This window comes from Oncorhynchus gorbuscha, linkage group LG12, assembly GCF_021184085.1.
Source record: "Oncorhynchus gorbuscha isolate QuinsamMale2020 ecotype Even-year linkage group LG12, OgorEven_v1.0, whole genome shotgun sequence".
NCBI classification, from domain to species: domain Eukaryota; kingdom Metazoa; phylum Chordata; class Actinopteri; order Salmoniformes; family Salmonidae; genus Oncorhynchus; species Oncorhynchus gorbuscha.
In genome coordinates this window covers 3,473,483-3,495,861 of record NC_060184.1, presented here as the reverse complement: position 1 = coordinate 3,495,861, position 22,379 = coordinate 3,473,483, and the positions used below count along the sequence as shown (strand labels likewise).

General features: G+C 39.4%; 1 protein-coding gene across 1 annotated transcript in view; it reads right to left on the bottom strand.

The window, feature by feature from the left end:
* Positions 1-22,379, bottom strand: part of hbs1l (HBS1-like translational GTPase) — an 84,249-nt gene that overhangs the window by 8,841 nt on the left and 53,029 nt on the right. Inside the window, exons 11-14 of the mRNA XM_046291002.1 lie at positions 19,721-19,838; positions 11,577-11,645; positions 3,025-3,129; positions 2,146-2,236 (exon numbers count right to left, since the gene is read on the bottom strand). Coding sequence (XP_046146958.1) covers positions 2,146-2,236; positions 3,025-3,129; positions 11,577-11,645; positions 19,721-19,838 — 383 coding nt within the window. The remainder of the gene's footprint in view (positions 1-2,145; positions 2,237-3,024; positions 3,130-11,576; positions 11,646-19,720; positions 19,839-22,379) is intronic.

Here is a 22,379-nt window from a genome sequence, read left to right as displayed (position 1 = left end):
TGCTCAAAGAAATAAAGGGAACACTTAAACAACACAATGTAACTCCAAGTCAATCACACTTCTGTGAAAACAAACTGTCCACTTAGGAAGCAACACTGATTGACAATACATTTCACATGCTGTTGTGCAAATGGAATAGACAACAGGTGGAAATTATAGGCAATTAGCAAGACACCCCCAATAAAGGAGTGGTTCTGCAGGTGGGGACCACAGACCACTTCTCAGTTCCTATGCTTCCTGGCTGATGTTTTGGTCACTTTTGAATGCTGGCGGTGCTTTCACTCTAGTGGTAGCATGAGACGGAGTCTTACAACCCACACAAGTGGCTCAGGTAGTGCAGCTCATCCAGGATGGCACATCAATGCGAGCTGTGGCAAGAAGGTATTGCTGTGTCTGTCAGCGTAGTGTCCAGAGCATGGAGGCGCTACCAGGAGACAGGCCAGTATATCAGGAGACGTGGAGGAGGCCGTAGGAGGGCAACAACCCAGCAGCAGGACCGCTACCTCCGCCTTTGTGCAAGGAGGAGCAGGAGGAGCACTGCCAGATCCCTGCAGAACGAACTCCAGCAGGCCACAAATGTGCATGCGTCTGCTCAAACGGTCAGAAACAGACTCCATGAGGGTGGTATGAGGGCCCGACGTCCACAGGTGGGGGTTGTGCTTACAGCCCAACACCGTGCAGGACGTTTGCCATTTGCCAGAGAACACCAAGATTGGCAAATTCGCCACTGGTGCCCTGTGCTCTTCACAGATGAAAGCAGGTTCACATTGAGCACAGGTGACAGACGTGACAGAGTCTGGAGACGCCGTGGAGAACGTTCTGCTGCCTGCAACATCCTCCAGCATGACCGGTTTGGCGGTGGGACAGTCATAGTGTGGGGTGGCATTTCTTTGAGGGGCCACACAGCCCTCCATGTGCTCGCCAGAGGTAGCCTGACTGCCATTAGGTACCGAGATGAGATCCTCAGACCCCTTGTGAGACCATATGCTGGTGCGGTTGGCCCTGGGTTCCTCCTAATGCAAGACAATGCTAGACCTCGTGTGGCTGGAGTGTGTCAGCAGTTCCTGCAAGAGGAAAGCATTGATGCTATGGACTGGCCCGCCCGTTCCCCAGACCTGAATCCAATTGAGCACATCTGGGACATCATGTCTCGCTCCATCTACCAACGCCACGTTGCACCACAGACTGTCCAGGAGTTGGCGGATGCCAGGTCTGTCTAGGTCTGGGAGGTGACCCCTCAGGAGACCATCCGCCACCTCATCAGGAGCATGCCCAGGCGTTGTAGGGAGGTCATACAGGCACATGGAGGCCACACACACTACTGACCCTCATTTTGACTTGTTTTAAGGACATTACATCAAAGTTGGATCAGCCTGTTGTGTGGTTTTCCACTTTAATTTTGAGTTTGACTCCAAATCCAGACCTCCATGGGTTGATAAATTTGATTTCCATTGATCATTTGTGTGATTTTGTTGTCAGCACATTCAACTATGTAAAGAAAAAAATATTTAATAAGAATATTTCATTCATTCAGATCTAGGATGTGTTATTTTAATGTTTCCTTTATTTTTTTGAGCAGTGTGTGTATATATATATATATATGTGTGTTAGAGGTTAGGGGTTAGGTTATATACTTAATCTAGATGATGTCCATGCCAGTGGGTTTGGGTTAGAGGTTAGGGGTTAGAGGTTAGGTTATATACTAACTTAATCTTGATGATGTCCATGCCAGTGGGTTTGGGTTAGAGGTCAGGGGTTAGAGGTTAGGTTATATACTAACTTAATCTTGATGATGTCCATGCCAGTGGGTTTGGGTTAGAGGTCAGGGGTTAGAGGTTAGGTTATATACTAACTTAATCTTGATGATGTCCATGCCAGTGGGTTTGGGTTAGAGGTTAGGGGTTAGAGGTTAGGTTATATACTAACTTAATCTTGATGATGTCCATGCCAGTGGGTTTGGGTTAGAGGTTAGGGGTTAGAGGTTAGGTTATATACTAACTTAATCTTGATGATGTCCATGCCAGTGGGTTTGGGTTAGAGGTTAGGGGTTAGAGGTTAGGTTATATACTAACTTAATCTTGATGATGTCCATGCCAGTGGGTTTGGGTTAGAGGTTAGGGGTTAGAGGTTAGGTTATATACTAACTTAATCTTGATGATGTCCATGCCAGTGACGGTCAGACTAACATGATCTCCTGCTGCTGCCCAGTCCAGAGGATCATCGTGGAGAGAGATACCTACACAGAGACAATACAGAGACAGACAGATAGGGAGAGAGACAGAGACACAGAGAGGAAGAGAGACAGAGAGACACAGAGGGGGAGAGAGAGAGACACACAGAGAGAGGGGGAGAGAGAGAGAGACACAGAGAGAGAGAGAGAGACAGAGATAGAGGGGGAGAAAGAGCCAGAGACACAGAGCGAGAGAGCGAGAGACACAAAGAGACACAGTGAGAGAGAGACAGAGCGAGAGACAGAGACAGAGTGAGAGACAGAGACAGAGTGAGAGACAGAGACAGAGTGAGAGAGACAGAGACAGAGTGAGAGAGCGAGAGAGAAAAACACACAGAGAAAGAGACGAGAGAGAGAGACATAGACACAGAGAGACACAGAGACACAGAGAGACATAGACACAGAGAGACACAGAGAGACACAGAGAGACATAGACACAGAGAGACACAGAGAGACACAGAGAGACATAGACACAGAGAGACATAGACACAGAGAGACATAGACACAGAGAGACATAGACACAGAGAGACATAGACACAGAGAGACATAGACACAGAGAGACATAGACACAGAGAGACATAGACACAGAGAGACACAGAGAGACACAGAGAGACATAGACACAGAGAGACAGACACAGAGAGACATAGACACAGAGAGACAGAGACAGAGCGACATAGACAGAGTAGAGACAGAGACACAGAGAGACATAGACACAGAGAGACACAGATACAGAAACAGACAGAGAGACACAGAGAGATACAGACACAGAGATACAGACACAGAGATACAGTACCTTTAACAGTGCATGTCTCATTGGGGGGCATGGCCAGTACTCGGTCTCCTGTCTGAATGTAGCCCGCCTCGATCTTCCCTGTTACACAGAACCCTGAGCCCTGATCTAGAACCACAGAGAAGAGGGTTAGAACACAGAACCATGAGCCCTGATCTAGAACCACAGAGAACAGGGTTAGAACACAGAACCCTGATCTAGAACCGCAGAGAACAGGGTTAGAACACAGCACCCTAATCTAGAACCACAGAGAACAGGGTTAGAACACAGAACCCTGAGCCCTAATCTAGAACCACAGAGAACAGGGTTAGAACACAGAACCTTGAGCCCTAATCTAGAACCACAGAGAACAGGGTTAGAACCCTGAGCCCTAATCTAGAACCACAGAGAACAGGGTTAGAACCCTGAGCCCTAATCTAGAACCACAGAACAGGGTTAGAACACAGAACACTGATCTTTAAAAAGAATATTAACAGCTGATCGAACACATAAAGCGTATTTCTCTCCAATGTTGAGGCCAAATGTGTTGACATCCCTGTCAGTGAGCATTTCTCCTTTACCAAGGTAATCCACCTGACAGGTGTAGCATATCATGAAGCTGATTAAGTTTTTCCACCCGGCACAGCCAGAAGAGGCCTGGCCACCCCTCATAGCCTGGTTCCTCTCTAGGTTTCTTCCTAGGTTTTGGCCTTTCTAGGGAGTTTTTCCTAGCCACTGTGCTTCTACACCTGCATTGCTTTGCTGTTTGGGGTTTTAGGCTGGGTTTCTGTACAGCACTTTGAGATATCAGCTGATGTACGAAGGGCTTTATGAATTTTGAATTTGTTTTAAATAAACAGCATGCTTATTACACAGGTGCACCTTGAGCTGGGGACAAAAAAAATCGAAAATGTGCAGTTTTGTCACACAACACCACAGATGTGTCAAGTTGAGGGAGCGTGCAATTGGCATGCCGACTGCAGGAATGTCCACCAGAGCTGTTGCCAGAGAATGTAATGTTCAGTTCTCTACCATAAGCCGCCTTCAATATCATTTTAGAGAATTTGGCAGTACGTCCAACCAGCCTCCCAACCGCAGACCACGTGTAACCACGACAGCTTCTTCACCTGCGGGATCGTCTGAGGGGAACCCTTTTGTGGGGAAAAACTCATTCTGATTGGCTGGGCCTGGCTCCCCAGTAGGTGGGCCTATGCCCTCCTAGGCCCACCCATGGCTCCACCCCTGCCCAGTCATTTAAAATCCATAGATTAGGAACCTAATGAAATTATTTCAATTGACTGATTTCCTTATATGAACTGTAACTCAGTAAAATCTTTGAAATTGTTGCATGTTGCTTTGATATTTTTACATTGATTTATTTAATATTTTAGTTCAGTATAGATAGATGGCAGGTAGCCTAGTGGTTAGAGCGTTGGACTAGTAACCGAAAGGTTGCTAGATTGAATCCCCGAGCTGACGAGGTAAAAATCTGTCGTTCTGCCCTTGAACAAGGCAGTTAAACCCGCTGTTCCCAGGCCGTCATTGTAAATAAGAATTTGTTCTTAACTGACTTGCCGAGTGAAATAAAGGTTCAATTTAAAAAATAAAATATACATTAAAAATACCTCAGCCAACTGGGTGACCAACATGTCGATGTGCCCTTGAGCAAGGCACTTAATCCTAATTGCTCCTGTAAATCGCTCTGGATAAAACTGCTAAAACATCTGCTAAATGACTCAAATGTAAATGAGATATTTCAGTATTTAATTTCCAATAGATTAAAAAAGAAAAAACATTTTCACTGTCGTTATGGGGTATTAGTATGTAGATAGTTGAGAGTTAAATCAATGCCATCCATGTTGAATGGATAAAAGCGTCTGCTAAATGGCATATATTATTATTATTATTATATTATTCAGGATGTGATAAAATCAAGGAGTCTGAATACTTTCTGAAAGCAGGTTCTCAATTTAAAATGATACCCGCAGACATGTATACGAGGCAAACCATACACCAACATTCTGTACATACATACACATTATTAAGAATGACTTTAATGAATTTAAAATAGTTTAAGTAGAAATCCAACCCTTGTAATTTAGGTCCAGTATGAAAATAAGGAAGTGATAATTAGGCTATTGGAGATTTGCATTACAGGTTCCATATATCATTTGGTACATTTGACTTTAGTTCATTTTTTAATATTTTTTTAGCAATGTCACTTCAAAAGTCATTGCGGTTGTTCCCATAGCAACCATGTAACGCCTATGGATAAGCTAGCTAGCGACCTGTTAGGTCAATAATATGCTGTTTTCTTTTATAAACAAAAATGGTTGGCTTTTTATAATCGTGAGAGAAATGTAACTAGCTAGGTAGCTTACAAGGTCAGCTGACTTTTCTCAAAATAAATCTCACTGTCTATGGATAAGCTAGCGACCTGTTAGGTCAATAATATGCTGTTTTTTTTTTATTAAAACATATTTGTTGGCTTTATAAGATACATTTAACTAGCTAGGTAGCTTACAAGGTCTCAAAATAAATCTCATTGTGGCTAGCTACTTCCTGTCCCTCATGCTAGCCTTTACAGCCAAATATCACTTTGCAAACGTCTAAATTAAATATATTGATAGGGCCAACATTGTAGAACCGGTCTCCTATCTAACTGCAGCTTTAGTTCATATGGAAATAGCAGAGAAATGCTGAAAATCAGCATGCTGTAATATAATTACAATGTTTAGCCAACAGTGGTTGTTTAGTTAACATCTTCAGTCTGTAGCTCCTACAACACTAAGACTGTGACCACCCCTGGAGCTCTGACCAAGCAAGGCATTTCATTGGTTGGACGTGATGTGAGGAGTCACAGACTGACAACTGGTTCTGACCCTCTTTAGGGGATTACTGCAATGAAACTTCCCCAAGCTTCCATTATAGGGAATCCCTTGTTCAGCACAAGGCTAGTTTCTATGTAATGTATCTATATCTGTAATGTATCTATATCTATGTAATGTATCTATATCTATGTAATGTATCTATGTAATGTATCTATGTAATGTATCTATATCTATGTAATGTATCTATATCTATGTAATGTATCTATGTAATGTATCTATGTAATGTATCTATATCTATGTAATGTATCTATATCTATGTAATGTATCTATGTAATGTATCTATGTAATGTAATGTATCTATGTAATGTATCTATGTAATGTATCTATGTAATGTATCTATGTAATGTATCTATGTAATGTATCTATATCTATGTAATGTATCTATGTAATGTATCTATATCTATGTAATGTATCTATATCTATGTAATGTATCTATATCTATGTAATGTATCTATATCTATGTAATGTATCTATGTAATGTATCTATGTAATGTATCTATATCTATGTAATGTATCTATATCTATGTAATGTATCTATGTAATGTATCTATATCTATGTAATGTATCTATATCTATGTAATGTATCTATGTAATGTATCTATGTAATGTATCTATATCTATATAATGTATCTATATCTATGTAATGTATCTATATCTATGTAATGTATCTATATCTATATAATGTATCTATATCTATGTAATGTATCTATGTAATGTATCTATATCTATGTAATGTATCTATGTAATGTATCTATATCTATGTAATGTATCTATGTAATGTATCTATATCTATATAATGTATCTATATCTATATAATGTATCTATATCTATATAATGTATCTATATCTATGTAATGTATCTATGTAATGTATCTATATCTATGTAATGTATCTATGTAATGTATCTATATCTATGTAATGTATCTATGTAATGTATCTATATCTATATAATGTATCTATATCTATGTAATGTATCTATATCTATATAATGTATCTATATCTATGTAATGTATCTATATCTATGTAATGTATCTATATCTATGTAATGTATCTATATCTATGTAATGTATCTATATCTATGTAATGTATCTATGTAATGTATCTATGTAATGTATCTATATCTATATAATGTATCTATATCTATATAATGTATCTATATCTATGTAATGTATCTATATCTATATAATGTATCTATATCTATATAATGTATCTATATCTATATAATGTATCTATATCTATGTAATGTATCTATATCTATATAATGTATCTATATCTATGTAATGTATCTATGTAATGTATCTATATCTATGTAATGTATCTATATCTATGTAATGTATCTATATCTATGTAATGTATCTATATCTATGTAATGTATCTATGTAATGTATCTATGTAATGTATCTATATCTATGTAATGTATCTATATCTATGTAATGTATCTATGTAATGTATCTATATCTATGTAATGTATCTATATCTATGTAATGTATCTATGTAATGTATCTATGTAATGTATCTATATCTATATAATGTATCTATATCTATGTAATGTATCTATGTAATGTATCTATATCTATGTAATGTATCTATATCTATATAATGTATCTATATCTATGTAATGTATCTATGTAATGTATCTATATCTATGTAATGTATCTATGTAATGTATCTATATCTATATAATGTATCTATATCTATGTAATGTATCTATATAATGTATCTATATCTATATAATGTATCTATATCTATGTAATGTATCTATATCTATGTAATGTATCTATATCTATGTAATGTATCTATATCTATGTAATGTATCTATATCTATGTAATGTATCTATGTAATGTATCTATGTAATGTATCTATATCTATATAATGTATCTATATCTATATAATGTATCTATATCTATGTAATGTATCTATATCTATATAATGTATCTATATCTATATAATGTATCTATATCTATGTAATGTATCTATATCTATATAATGTATCTATATCTATGTAATGTATCTATGTAATGTATCTATATCTATGTAATGTATCTATATCTATGTAATGTATCTATATCTATGTAATGTATCTATGTAATGTATCTATATCTATATAATGTATCTATATCTATGTAATGTATCTATATAATGTATCTATATCTATATAATGTATCTATATCTATGTAATGTATCTATATCTATGTAATGTATCTATATCTATGTAATGTATCTATATCTATGTAATGTATCTATATCTATGTAATGTATCTATGTAATGTATCTATGTAATGTATCTATATCTATATAATGTATCTATATCTATATAATGTATCTATATCTATGTAATGTATCTATATCTATATAATGTATCTATATCTATATAATGTATCTATATCTATGTAATGTATCTATATCTATATAATGTATCTATATCTATGTAATGTATCTATGTAATGTATCTATATCTATGTAATGTATCTATATCTATGTAATGTATCTATATCTATGTAATGTATCTATATCTATGTAATGTATCTATGTAATGTATCTATGTAATGTATCTATATCTATGTAATGTATCTATATCTATGTAATGTATCTATGTAATGTATCTATATCTATGTAATGTATCTATATCTATGTAATGTATCTATATCTATGTAATGTATCTATATCTATGTAATGTATCTATGTAATGTATCTATATCTATATAATGTATCTATATCTATGTAATGTATCTATGTAATGTATCTATATCTATGTAATGTATCTATATCTATATAATGTATCTATATCTATGTAATGTATATATGTAATGTATCTATATCTATGTAATATATCTATATCTATGTAATGTATCTATATCTATATAATGTATTTATATCTATGTAATGTATCTATATCTATATAATGTATCTATATCTATATAATGTATCTATGTAATGTATCTATGTAATGTATCTATGTAATGTATCTATATCTATATAATGTATCTATATCTATGTAATGTATCTATATCTATATAATGTATCTATATCTATGTAATGTATCTATATCTATGTAATGTATCTATATCTATGTAATGTATCTATGTAATGTATCTATGTAATGTATCTATGTAATGTATCTATATCTATATAATGTATCTATATCTATGTAATGTATCTATATCTATATAATGTATCTATATCTATATAATGTATCTATATCTATGTAATGTATCTATATCTATATAATGTATCTATATATATGTAATGTATCTATGTAATGTATCTATATCTATGTAATGTATCTATATCTATGTAATGTATCTATATCTATATAATGTATCTATATCTATGTAATGTATCTATATCTATATAATGTATCTATGTAATGTATCTATATCTATGTAATGTATCTATATCTATATAATGTATCTATATCTATATAATGTATCTATATTTATATAATGTATCTATATCTATGTAATGTATCTATATCTATGTAATGTATCTATATCTATATAATGTATCTATATCTATATAATGTATCTATATCTATATAATGTATCTATATCTATGTAATGTATCTATATCTATATAATGTATCTATATCTATGTAATGTATCTATGTAATGTATCTATATCTATGTAATGTATCTATGTAATGTATCTATGTAATGTATCTATATCTATGTAATGTATCTATGTAATGTATCTATATCTATGTAATGTATCTATATCTATGTAATGTATCTATGTAATGTATCTATGTAATGTATCTATATCTATATAATGTATCTATATCTATGTAATGTATCTATATCTATATAATGTATCTATATCTATATAATGTATCTATATCTATATAATGTATCTATATCTATGTAATGTATCTATATCTATATAATGTATCTATATCTATGTAATGTATCTATGTAATGTATCTATATCTATGTAATGTATCTATGTAATGTATCTATGTAATGTATCTATATCTATGTAATGTATCTATGTAATGTATCTATGTAATGTATCTATATCTATGTAATGTATCTATGTAATGTATCTATATCTATGTAATGTATCTATGTAATGTATCTATGTAATGTATCTATATCTATATAATGTATCTATGTAATGTATCTATATCTATGTAATGTATCTATATCTATGTAATGTATCTATATCTATGTAATGTATCTATATCTATGTAATGTATCTATATCTATGTAATGTATCTATATCTATGTAATGTATCTATATCTATGTAATGTATCTATATAATGTGTATCTATGTAATGTATCTATATCTATGTAATGTATCTATATCTATGTAATGTATCTAATGTATATGTGTATCTATGTATGTATCTATGTATCTATATCTATGTAATGTATCTATGTAATGTATCTATATCTATGTAATGTATCTATGTATCTATGTAATGTATCTATGTAATGTATCTATATCTATGTAATGTATCTATATCTATGTAATGTATCTAATGTATCTATATCTATGTAATGTATCTATGTAATGTATCTATATCTATGTAATGTATCTATATAATGTATCTATGTAATGTATCTATGTAATGTATCTATGTAATGTATCTATATCTATGTAATGTATCTATGTAATGTATCTATATCTATGTAATGTATCTATGTAATGTATCTATGTAATGTATCTATATCTATGTAATGTATCTATGTAATGTATCTATATCTATGTAATGTATCTATGTAATGTATCTATGTAATGTATCTATATCTATGTAATGTATCTATGTAATGTATCTATATCTATGTAATGTATCTATGTAATGTATCTATGTAATGCATCTATATCTATGTAATGTATCTATGTAATGTATCTATGTAATGTATCTATATCTATGTAATGTATCTATATCTATGTAATGTATCTATATCTATGTAATGTATCTATATCTATGTAATGTATCTATATCTATGTAATGTATCTATATAATGTATCTATGTAATGTATCTATGTAATGTATCTATGTATGTAATGTATCTATGTAATGTATCTATATCTATGTAATGTATCTATATCTATGTAATGTATCTATGTAATGTATCTATGTAATGTATCTATCTATGTAATGTATCTATGTAATGTATCTATATCTATGTAATATATCCCATTTAGCAGACGCTTTTATCCAAAGCGACTTACAGTCATGTGTGCATACATTCTACGTATGGGTGGTCCCGGGGATCGAACCCACTACCCTGGCGTTACAAGTGCCATGCTCTACCAACTGAGCTACAGATGTATCTATGTAATGTATCTATATCTATGTAATGTATCTATGTAATGTATCTATATCTATGTAATGTATCTATGTAATGTATCTATGTAATGTATCTATGTAATGTATCTATGTAATGTATCTATGTAATGTATCTATGTAATGTATCTATATCTATGTAATGTATCTATGTAATGTATCTATGTATCTATATCTATGTAATGTATCTATGTAATGTATCTATATCTATGTAATGTATCTATGTAATGTATCTGTATCTATGTAATGTATCTATGTAATGTATCTATATCTATGTAATGTATCTATGTAATGTATCTATGTAATGTATCTATGTAGACCCACGCAGAACAGGGTTAGAACACACAGAACTCTGATCTTGAACCACAGATAAAACAAGGTGTGATGTCACCTTTGAAGACGTCCGAGACACACAGTCGGAAGGGCTTTTCTATCGACCTCTGGGGTGGTTTGAAATTATCTATGAAGAGAGAGGAGGAGGGAGAGATAGAGGGGGAGAGAGAGAGAGCAGAGAGAATAGATACGGAGGGAGAGAGAGAGAGCAGAGAGAATAGATATGGAGGGAGAGAGCAGAGAGAATAGATATGGAGGGAGAGAGCAGAGAGCAGAGAGAATAGATATGGAGGGAGAGAGAAGAGAGCAGAGAGAATAGATATGGAGGGAGAGAGAGAGCAGAGAGAATAGATATGGAGGGAGAGAGAGAGCAGAGAGAATAGATATGGAGGGAGAGAGAGAGAGAGCAGAGAGAATAGATATGGAGAGAGAGAGCAGAGAATATATATGGAGGGAGAGAGAGAGAGAGAGCAGAGAGAATAGATATGGGGAGAGAGCAGAGAATATATATGGAGGGAGAGAGAGAGAGAGCAGAGAGAATAGATATGGAGAGAGAGAGCAGAGAATATATATGGAGGGAGAGAGAGAGAGAGAGCAGAGAGAATAGATATGGAGGGAGAGAGCAGAGAATATAAATGGAGGGAGAGAGAGAGAGAGCAGAGAATAGATATGGAGGGAGAGAGACAGAACAGAGAGAATAGATATGGAGGGAGAGAGAGCAGAGAGAATAGATATGGAGAGAGAGAGAGCAGAGAGAATAGATATGGAGAGAGAGAGAGAGAGAGAGAGAGAGCAGAGAGAATAGATATGGAGAGAGAGCAGAGAGAATAGATATGGAGGGAGAGACAGAACAGAGAGAATAGACATGGAGGGAGAGACAGAACAGAGAGAATAGATATGGAGGGAGAGAGAGAGCAGAGAGAATAGATATGGAGGGAGAGAGAGAGCAGAGAGAATAGATATGGAGGGAGAGAGAGAGCAGAGAGAATAGATATGGAGGGAGAGAGAGAGCAGAGAGAATAGATATGGAGGGAGAGAGAGAGCAGAGAATAGATATGGAGGGAGAGAGAGAGAGCAGAGAATAGATATGGAGGGAGAGAGAGAGAGCAGAGAATAGATATGGAGGGAGAGAGCAGAGAGAATAGATATGGAGGGAGAGAGCAGAGAGAATAGATATGGAGGGAGAGAGCAGAGAGAATAGATATGGAGGGAGAGAGAGAGCAGAGAGAGCAGAGAGAATAGATATGGAGGGAGAGAGCAGAGAGAATAGATATGGAGAGAGAGAGAGAATAGATATGGAGAGAGAGAGAGAGAGAGAGAGAGAGAGAGAGAGAGAGAGAGAGAGCAGAGAGAATAGATATGGAGAGGGAGAGAGAGAGAGAGCAGAGAATAGATATGGAGGGAGAGAGACAGAACAGAGAGAATAGATATGGAGGGAGAGAGCAGAGAGCAGAGGGAATAGATATGGAGGGAGAGAGAGAGAGCAGAGAGAATAGATATGGACGGAGAGAGAGTAGAGAGAATAGATATGGAGAGAGAGAGAGAGAGAGCAGAGAGAATAGATATGGAGGGAGAGAGCAGAGAGCAGAGGGAATAGATATGGAGGGAGAGAGAGAGCAGAGAATAGATAGAGGAGAGAGAGAGAGCAGAGAGAATAGATATGGAGGGAGAGAGAGAGCAGAGAGAATAGATATGGAGGGAGAGAGAGAGCAGAGAGAATAGATATGGAGGGAGAGAGAGAGCAGAGAGAATAGATATGGAGGGAGAGAGCAGAGAGCAGAGGGAATAGATATGGAGGGAGAGAGAGAGCAGAGAATAGATAGAGGGAGAGAGAGAGAGCAGAGAGAATAGATATGGAGGGAGAGAGAGAGCAGAGAGAATAGATATGGAGGGAGAGAGAGAGCAGAGAGAATAGATATGGAGGGAGAGAGAGAGCAGAGAGAATAGATATGGAGGGAGAGAGAGAGCAGAGAGAATAGATATGGAGGGAGAGAGAGAGCAGAGAGAATAGATATGGAGGGAGAGAGCAGAGAGAATAGATATGGAGAGAGAGAGAGAGCAGAGAGAATAGATATGGAGAGAGAGAGAGAACAGAGAGAATAGATATGGAGAGAGAGAGAGAACAGAGAGAATAGATATGGAGAGAGAGAGAGAGAGAACAGAGAGAATAGATATGGAGAGAGAGAGAGAGAGAGCAGAGAGAATAGATATGGAGGGAGAGAGAGAGAGAGCAGAGAGAATAGATATGGAGAGAGAGAGAGAACAGAGAGAATAGATATGGAGAGAGAGAGAGAGAGAGCAGAGAGAATAGATATGGAGGGAGAGAGAGAGCAGAGAGAATAGATATGGAGGGAGAGAGCAGAGAGAATAGATATGGAGAGAGAGAGAGAACAGAGAGAATAGATATGGAGAGAGAGAGAGAGAGAGCAGAGAGAATAGATATGGAGAGAGAGAGAGAGAGAGCAGAGAGAATAGATATGGAGGGAGAGAGAGAGCAGAGAATAGATATGGAGGGAGAGAGAGAGCAGAGAGAATAGATATGGAGGGAGAGAGAGAGCAGAGAGAATAGATATGGAGGGAGAGAGAGAGCAGAGAGAATAGATATGGAGGGAGAGAGAGAGCAGAGAGAATAGATATGGAGGGAGAGAGAGAGCAGAGAGAATAGATATGGAGGGAGAGAGCAGAGAGAATAGATATGGAGAGAGAGAGAGAGCAGAGAGAATAGATATGGAGGGAGAGAGCAGAGAGAATAGATATGGAGGGAGAGAGAGAGCAGAGAGAATAGATATGGAGGGAGAGAGAGAGCAGAGAATAGATATGGAGGGAGAGAGCAGAGAGCAGAGAGAATAGATATGGAGGGAGAGAGAGAGAGAGAGAGAGAGAGAGAGAGAGAGAGAGAGAGAGAGAGAGCAGAGAGAATAGATATGGAGGGAGAGAGCAGAGAATATATATGGAGGGAGAGAGAGAGAGAGCAGAGAATAGATATGGAGGGAGAGAGCAGAGAGAATAGATATGGAGAGAGAGAGAGAGAGAGAGAGAGAGAGAGAGAGCAGAGAGAATAGATATGGAGAGAGAGCAGAGAGAATAGATATGGAGGGAGAGAGAGAGCAGAGAGAATAGATATGGAGAGAGAGAGCAGAGAATAGATATGGAGGGAGAGAGCAGAGAGAATAGATATGGAGGGAGAGAGAGCAGAGAGAATAGATATGGAGAGAGAGAGAGAGAGAGAGAGAGAGAGAGAGAGAGAGAGAGAGAGAGAGAGAGAGAGAGCAGAGAGAATAGATATGGAGAGAGAGCAGAGAGAATAGATATGGAGGGAGAGAGAGAGCAGAGAGAATAGATATGGAGGGAGAGAGAGAGCAGAGAGAATAGATATGGAGGGAGAGAGAGAGCAGAGAATAGATATGGAGGGAGAGAGACAGAACAGAGAGAATAGATATGGAGGGAGAGAGAGAGCAGAGAGAATAGATATGGAGGGAGAGAGCAGAGAATAGATATGGAGGGAGAGAGCAGAGAGAATAGATATGGAGGGAGAGAGAGCAGAGAGAATAGATATGGAGAGAGAGAGAGAGAGAGAGAGAGAGAGAGAGAGAGAGAGAGAGAGAGAGAGAGAGAGAGAGCAGAGAGAGATAGATATGGAGAGAGAGCAGAGAGAATAGATATGGAGGGAGAGAGAGAGCAGAGAGAATAGATATGGAGGGAGAGAGAGAGCAGAGAGAATAGATATGGAGGGAGAGAGAGAGCAGAGAATAGATATGGAGGGAGAGAGACAGAACAGAGAGAATAGATATGGAGGGAGAGAGAGAGCAGAGAGAATAGATATGGAGGGAGAGAGAGAGCAGAGAGAATAGATATGGAGGGAGAGAGAGAGCAGAGAGAATAGATATGGAAGGAGAGAGAGAGCAGAGAGAATAGATATGGAGGGAGAGAGAGTAGAGAGAATAGATATGGAGGGAGAGAGAGAGCAGAGAATAGATATGGAGGGAGAGAGAGAGAACAGAGAGAATAGATATGGAGGGAGAGAGCAGAGAGAATAGATATGGAGGGAGAGAGCAGAGAGAATAGATATGGAGGGAGAGAGAGAGAGCAGAGAGAATAGATATAGAGGGAGAGAGCAGAGAGAATAGATATGGAGGGAGAGAGAGAGCAGAGAGAGCAGAGAGAATAGATATGGAGGGAGAGAGAGAGAGCAGAGAGAATAGATATGGAGGGAGAGAGCAGAGAGCAGAGAGAATAGATATGGAGGGAGAGAGAGAGAGCAGAGAGAATAGATATGGAGAGAGAGAGAGAGAGAGAGAGAGAGAGAGAGAGAGAGAGAGAGAGAGAGAGAGAGAGAGAGCAGAGAGAATAGATATGGAGGGAGAGAGAGAGCAGAGAATAGATATGGAGGGAGAGAGACAGAACAGAGAGAATAGATATGGAGGGAGAGAGCAGAGAGCAGAGAGAATAGATATGGAGGGAGAGATAGAGAGAGCAGAGAGAATAGATATGGAGAGAGAGAGAGAGAGAGCAGAGAGAATAGATATGGAGGGAGAGAGAGAGCAGAGAATAGATATGGAGGGAGAGAGACAGAACAGAGAGAATAGATATGGAGGGAGAGAGAGCAGAGAGAATAGATATGGAGGGAGAGAGAGAGCAGAGAGAATAGATATGGAGGGAGAGAGCAGAGAGAATAGATATGGAGGGAGAGAGAGAGCAGAGAGAATAGATATGGAGGGAGAGAGCAGAGAGCAGAGAGAATAGATATGGAGGGAGAGAGAGAGAGCAGAGAGAATAGATATGGAGGGAGAGAGCAGAGAGCAGAGAGAATAGATATGGAGGGAGAGAGAGAGAGAGCAGAGAGAATAGATATGGAGAGAGAGAGAGAGAGAGAGAGAGAGAGAGAGAGAGAGAGAGAGAGAGAGAGAGAGAGAGAGAGCAGAGAGAATAGATATGGAGGGAGAGAGAGAGCAGAGAATAGATATGGAGGGAGAGAGACAGAACAGAGAGAATAGATATGGAGGGAGAGCAGAGAGCAGAGAGAATAGATATGGAGGGAGAGATAGAGAGAGCAGAGAGAATAGATATGGAGAGAGAGAGAGAGAGAGCAGAGAGAATAGATATGGAGGGAGAGAGAGAGCAGAGAGAATAGATATGGAGGGAGAGAGAGAGCAGAGAATAGATATGGAGGGAGAGAGACAGAACAGAGAGAATAGATATGGAGGGAGAGAGCAGAGAGCAGAGAGAATAGATATGGAGGGAGAGATAGAGAGAGCAGAGAGAATAGATATGGAGAGAGAGAGAGAGAGAGCAGAGAGAATAGATATGGAGGGAGAGAGAGAGCAGAGAATAGATATGGAGGGAGAGAGACAGAACAGAGAGAATAGATATGGAGGGAGAGAGAGCAGAGAGAATAGATATGGAGGGAGAGAGAGAGCAGAGAGAATAGATATGGAGGGAGAGAGCAGAGAGAATAGATATGGAGGGAGAGAGAGAGCAGAGAGAATAGATATGGAGGGAGAGAGCAGAGAGCAGAGAGAATAGATATGGAGGGAGAGAGAGAGAGAGCAGAGAGAATAGATATGGAGAGAGAGAGAGAGAGAGAGAGAGAGAGAGAGAGAGAGCAGAGAGAATAGATATGGAGGGAGAGAGAGAGCAGAGAATAGATATGGAGGGAGAGAGAGAGCAGAGAGAATAGATATAGAGGGAGAGAGAGAGCAGAGAGAATAGATATGGAGGGAGAGAGAGAGCAGAGAGAATAGATATGGAGGGAGAGAGCAGAGAATAGATATGGAGGGAGAGAGAGAGCAGAGAGAATAGATATGGAGGGAGAGAGAGAGCAGAGAGAATAGATATGGAGGGAGAGAGAGAGCAGAGAGAGAATAGATATGGAGGGAGAGAGAGAGCAGAGAGAATAGATATGGAGGGAGAGAGAGCAGAGAGAATAGATATGGAGGGAGAGAGAGAGCAGAGAGAATAGATATGGAGGGAGAGAGAGAGCAGAGAGAATAGATATGGAGAGAGAGAGAGAGCAGAGAGAATAGATATGGAGGGAGAGAGAGAGAGAGCAGAGAGAATAGATATGGAGAGAGAGAGAGAGCAGAGAGAATAGATATGGAGGGAGAGAGCAGAGAGAATAGATATGGAGGGAGAGAGAGAGCAGAGAGAATAGATATGGAGGGAGAGAGAGAGCAGAGAGAATAGATATGGAGGGAGAGAGAGAGCAGAGAGAATAGATATGGAGGGAGAGAGAGAGCAGAGAGAATAGATATGGAGGGAGAGAGACAGAACAGAGAGAATAGATATGGAGGGAGAGAGAGAGAGAGAGAATAGATATGGAGGGAGAGAGAGAGCAGAGAGAATAGATATGGAGGGAGAGAGAGAGCAGAGAGAATAGATATGGAGGGAGAGAGAGAGAGAGAGAATAGATATGGAGGGAGAGAGAGAGCAGAGAGAATAGATATGGAGGGAGAGAGACAGAACAGAGAGAATAGATATGGAGGGAGAGAGAGAGCAGAGAGAATAGATATGGAGGGAGAGAGAGAGCAGAGAGAATAGATATGGAGGGAGAGAGAGAGCAGAGAGAATAGATATGGAGGGAGAGAGAGAGCAGAGAGAATAGATATGGAGGGAGAGAGCAGAGAGAATAGATATGGAGGGAGAGAGCAGAGAGAATAGATATGGAGGGAGAGAGCAGAGAGAATAGATATGGAGGGAGAGAGCAGAGAGAATAGATATGGAGGGAGAGAGCAGAGAGAATAGATATGGAGGGAGAGAGCAAAGAGAATAGATATGGAGGGAGAGAGCAGAGAGAATAGATATGGAGGGAGAGAGCAGAGAGAATAGATATGGAGGGTGAGAGAGAGCAAAGAGAATAGATATGGAGGGAGAGAGAGAGAGAGAGAATAGATATGGAGGGAGAGAGAGAGCAGAGAGAATAGATATGGAGAGAGAGAGAGAGCAGAGAGAATAGATATGGAGGGAGAGAGCAGAGAGAATAGATATGGAGGGAGAGAGCAGAGAGAATAGATATGGAGGGAGAGAGCAGAGAGAATAGATATGGAGGGAGAGAGCAGAGAGAATAGATATGGAGAGAGAGAGAGAGCAGAGAGAATAGATATGGAGGGAGAGAGCAGAGAGAATAGATATGGAGGGAGAGAGAGAGCAGAGAGAATAGATATGGAGGGAGAGAGAGAGCAGAGAGAATAGATATGGAGGGAGAGAGACAGAACAGAGAGAATAGATATGGAGGGAGAGAGAGAGAGAGCAGAGAGAATAGATATGGAGGGAGAGAGAGAGCAGAGAGAATAGATATGGAGGGAGAGAGAGAGCAGAGAGAATAGATATGGAGGGAGAGAGCAGAGAGAATAGATATGGAGGGAGAGAGCAGAGAGAATAGATATGGAGGGAGAGAGCAGAGAGAATAGATATGGAGGGAGAGAGAGAGCAGAGAGAATAGATATGGAGGGAGAGAGACAGAACAGAGAGAATATATATGGAGGGAGAGAGCAGAGAGAATAGATATGGAGGGAGAGAGCAGAGAGAATAGATATGGAGGGAGAGAGCAGAGAGAATAGATATGGAGGGAGAGAGAGAGCAGAGAGAATAGATATGGAGGGAGAGAGAGAGCAGAGAGAATAGATATGGAGGGAGAGAGACAGAACAGAGAGAATAGATATGGAGGGAGAGAGAGAGAGAGAGAGAATAGATATGGAGGGAGAGAGAGAGCAGAGAGAATAGATATGGAGGGAGGGAGAGAGCAGAGAGAATAGATATGGAGGGAGAGAGCAGAGAGAATAGATATGGAGGGAGGGAGAGAGCAGAGAGAATAGATATGGAGGGAGAGAGAGAGAAAACAAGCATGAGAAAAATCTTCAAATTAGACTGTTGACTGATGCCACTTAGTTACTCTGTTACCATGCTGACTAATACCATAGCAACATCACAATGACTTCCACTTTTACTATTGTCACAGTCATAACACTACTTACACACACACACTTTCAGATCATTAAAGAAGATATGTTTAAATAAAAGAGGCCATATGTCTCAGCTACTCTGCTCTCTCTGAGATCATTATTTCCACCTTAAATGTACTTGTCTAACAGCCATGAACATAATGGATGTTTTAATGTTAACATTGTTGAGTTGTCACATGTTATTTTCTAAACCTTTGTGGACTTGAATAAGAGTGTGTGTGTGTGTGTGTGTGTGTGTGTGTACCGATCTGTTCCAGCAGACATGGTCCAGAGTACCAGGATGTTAGCGCCAGAGCAGAACTCTTAGTGGTCAGGTTCTCTCCTGATAGACCACTGGTCGGCACGTAGAACACATCAGAGTCCTGGGAGAGAACACAGAACACATCAGAGTCCTGGGAGAGAACACAGAACACATCAGAGTCCTGGGAGAGAACACAGAACACATCAGAGTCCTGGGAGAGAACACAGAACACATCAGGGTCCTGGGAGAGAACACAGAACACATCAGGGTCCTGGGAGAGAACACATCAGAGTCCTGGGAGAGAACACAGAACACATCAGAGTCCTGGGAGAGAACACAGAACACATCAGGGTCCTGGGAGAGAACACATCAGAGTCCTGGGAGAGAACACAGAACACATCAGAGTCCTGGAAGAGAACACAGAACACATCAGGGTCCTGGGAGAGAACACAGAACACATCAGGGTCCTGGGAGAGAACACAGAACACATCAGAGTCCTGGGAGAGAACACAGAACACATCAGGGTCCTGGGAGAGAACACAGAACACATCAGGGTCCTGGGAGAGAACACAGAACACATCAGGGTCCTGGGAGAGAACACAGAACACATCAGGGTCCTGGGAGAGAACACAGAACACATCAGGGTCCTGGGAGAGAACACAGAACACATCAGGGTCCTGGGAGAGAACACAGAACACATCAGGGTCCTGGGAGAGAACACAGAACACATCAGGGTCCTGGGAGAGAACACAGAACACATCAGGGTCCTGGGAGAGAACACAGAACACATCAGGGTCCTGGGAGAGAACACAGAACACATCAGAGTCCTGGGAGAGAACACAGAACACATCAGAGTCCTGGGAGAGAACACAGAACACATCAGAGTCCTGGGAGAGAACACAGAACAGCTATTACACTACAGAACACTTATAGAACTCTCAGTGGTCGGCACGTAGAACACAGAGTCCTGGGATACAACAAAACGTAACAATACAAAACATAGAGACGCACACAACGACATCACCCTCCCCAGAACCACCTGCTCTCACCTCTATCTCAGAATGACATCACCCTACCCAGAACCACCTGCTCTCACCTCTCTCAGAATGACATCACCCAACCCAGAACCACCTGCTCTTACCTCTATCTCCAGTGCCTGCACTGCTCTCCGTCACGTCTCAAATCACACAATTTCGTTCCTGTCAGTCTCCCAGGGCCTTCCAATATTTAAGATAATGAAGCATATTATTTTTTTATTGTCTTAACAATAGAGGATTGGTTGATTTCAGGTTTCAAGTATATGTTATTTCCCCCAAGATGATTTATGAGAGGAGTATACGCCAACCCATTCCCTCCATCTTGTTCCAAATTCAGTTCAATTTAAGTCTTGGTTCCAACAGTTCATTTATTTTCTAAGAGATTGTCAGTTGGAAAGGCTCTCTGTAAAGTTTTGTATATCTCACCTATAATATGAAAATATTTTAATGTCTCAAATAAGAGTCCCTCCAGATTGCTCTGATGTCCTAAATGTTGTGATACATAACCCATTATGTACATTATTATTATTACATTATGTACATTATTAACACGTATTTAACATAACACATATTTCAAAATATCCACAGAGGTCAGATTCTGGAAATAACTGTATTTCCTGTTACCAAGTCATTTACGGTCTCTAAGCCTTTCGTTTTCCACGTGGACCAATTTATCGGTGAATTGTGAAAAGCGATCCTAGGATAGATCGTGGTCCTTCTGTAGCTCAGTTGGTAGAGCATGGCGCTTGTAACGCCAGGGTAGTGGGTTCGATCCCCGGGACCACCCATACGTAGAATGTATGCACACATGACTGTAAGTCGCTTTGGATAAAAGCGTCTGCTAAATGGCATATATTATTATTATTATTATTATAGTTCCATAAACGTTGTGTTTTTAGGGAGTGATATTGGTTGTTGTAGAATCCAGTTCATTTTCTTACATATTGTTACGGGGCTCTTAACTATGAAGTTGTTCGTGTTTTTAGCTTTGTCCTTTGAAAATAGACACATAAAAAGATTCTGGGGATGAGACTACACGTTTTCAATAATGACCTATTGTTCGTCTTTAGTGCATTTAAATATATGTCTCAAGTAAAAGTCCTGGATGGAAAGTTAAAGTCTGGGAGCTCAAAACCACCCCCAGACTCAGGAAGCTCATAACCACCCCCAGACTCAGGAAGGTGTAAACCACCCCCAGACTCAGGAAGGTGTAAACCACCCCCAGACTCAGGAAGGTCACAACCACCCCCAGGCTCAGGAAGGTCACAACCACCCCCAGGCTCAGGAAGGTCACAACCACCCCAGGCTCAGGAAGGTCACAACCACCCCCAGGCTCAGGAAGGTCACAACCACCCCCAGGCTCAGGAAGGTCACAACCACCCCCAGGCTCAGGAAGGTCACAACCACCCCCAGGCTCAGGAAGGTCACAACCACCCCCAGGCTCAGGAAGGTCACAACCACCCCCAGGCTCAGGAAGGTCACAACCACCCCCAGGCTCAGGAAGGTCACAACCACCCCCAGACTCAGGAAGGTCACAACCACCCCCAGACTCAGGAAGGTCACAACCACCCCCAGACTCAGGAAGGTCACAACCACCCCCAGACTCAGGAAGGTCACAACCACCC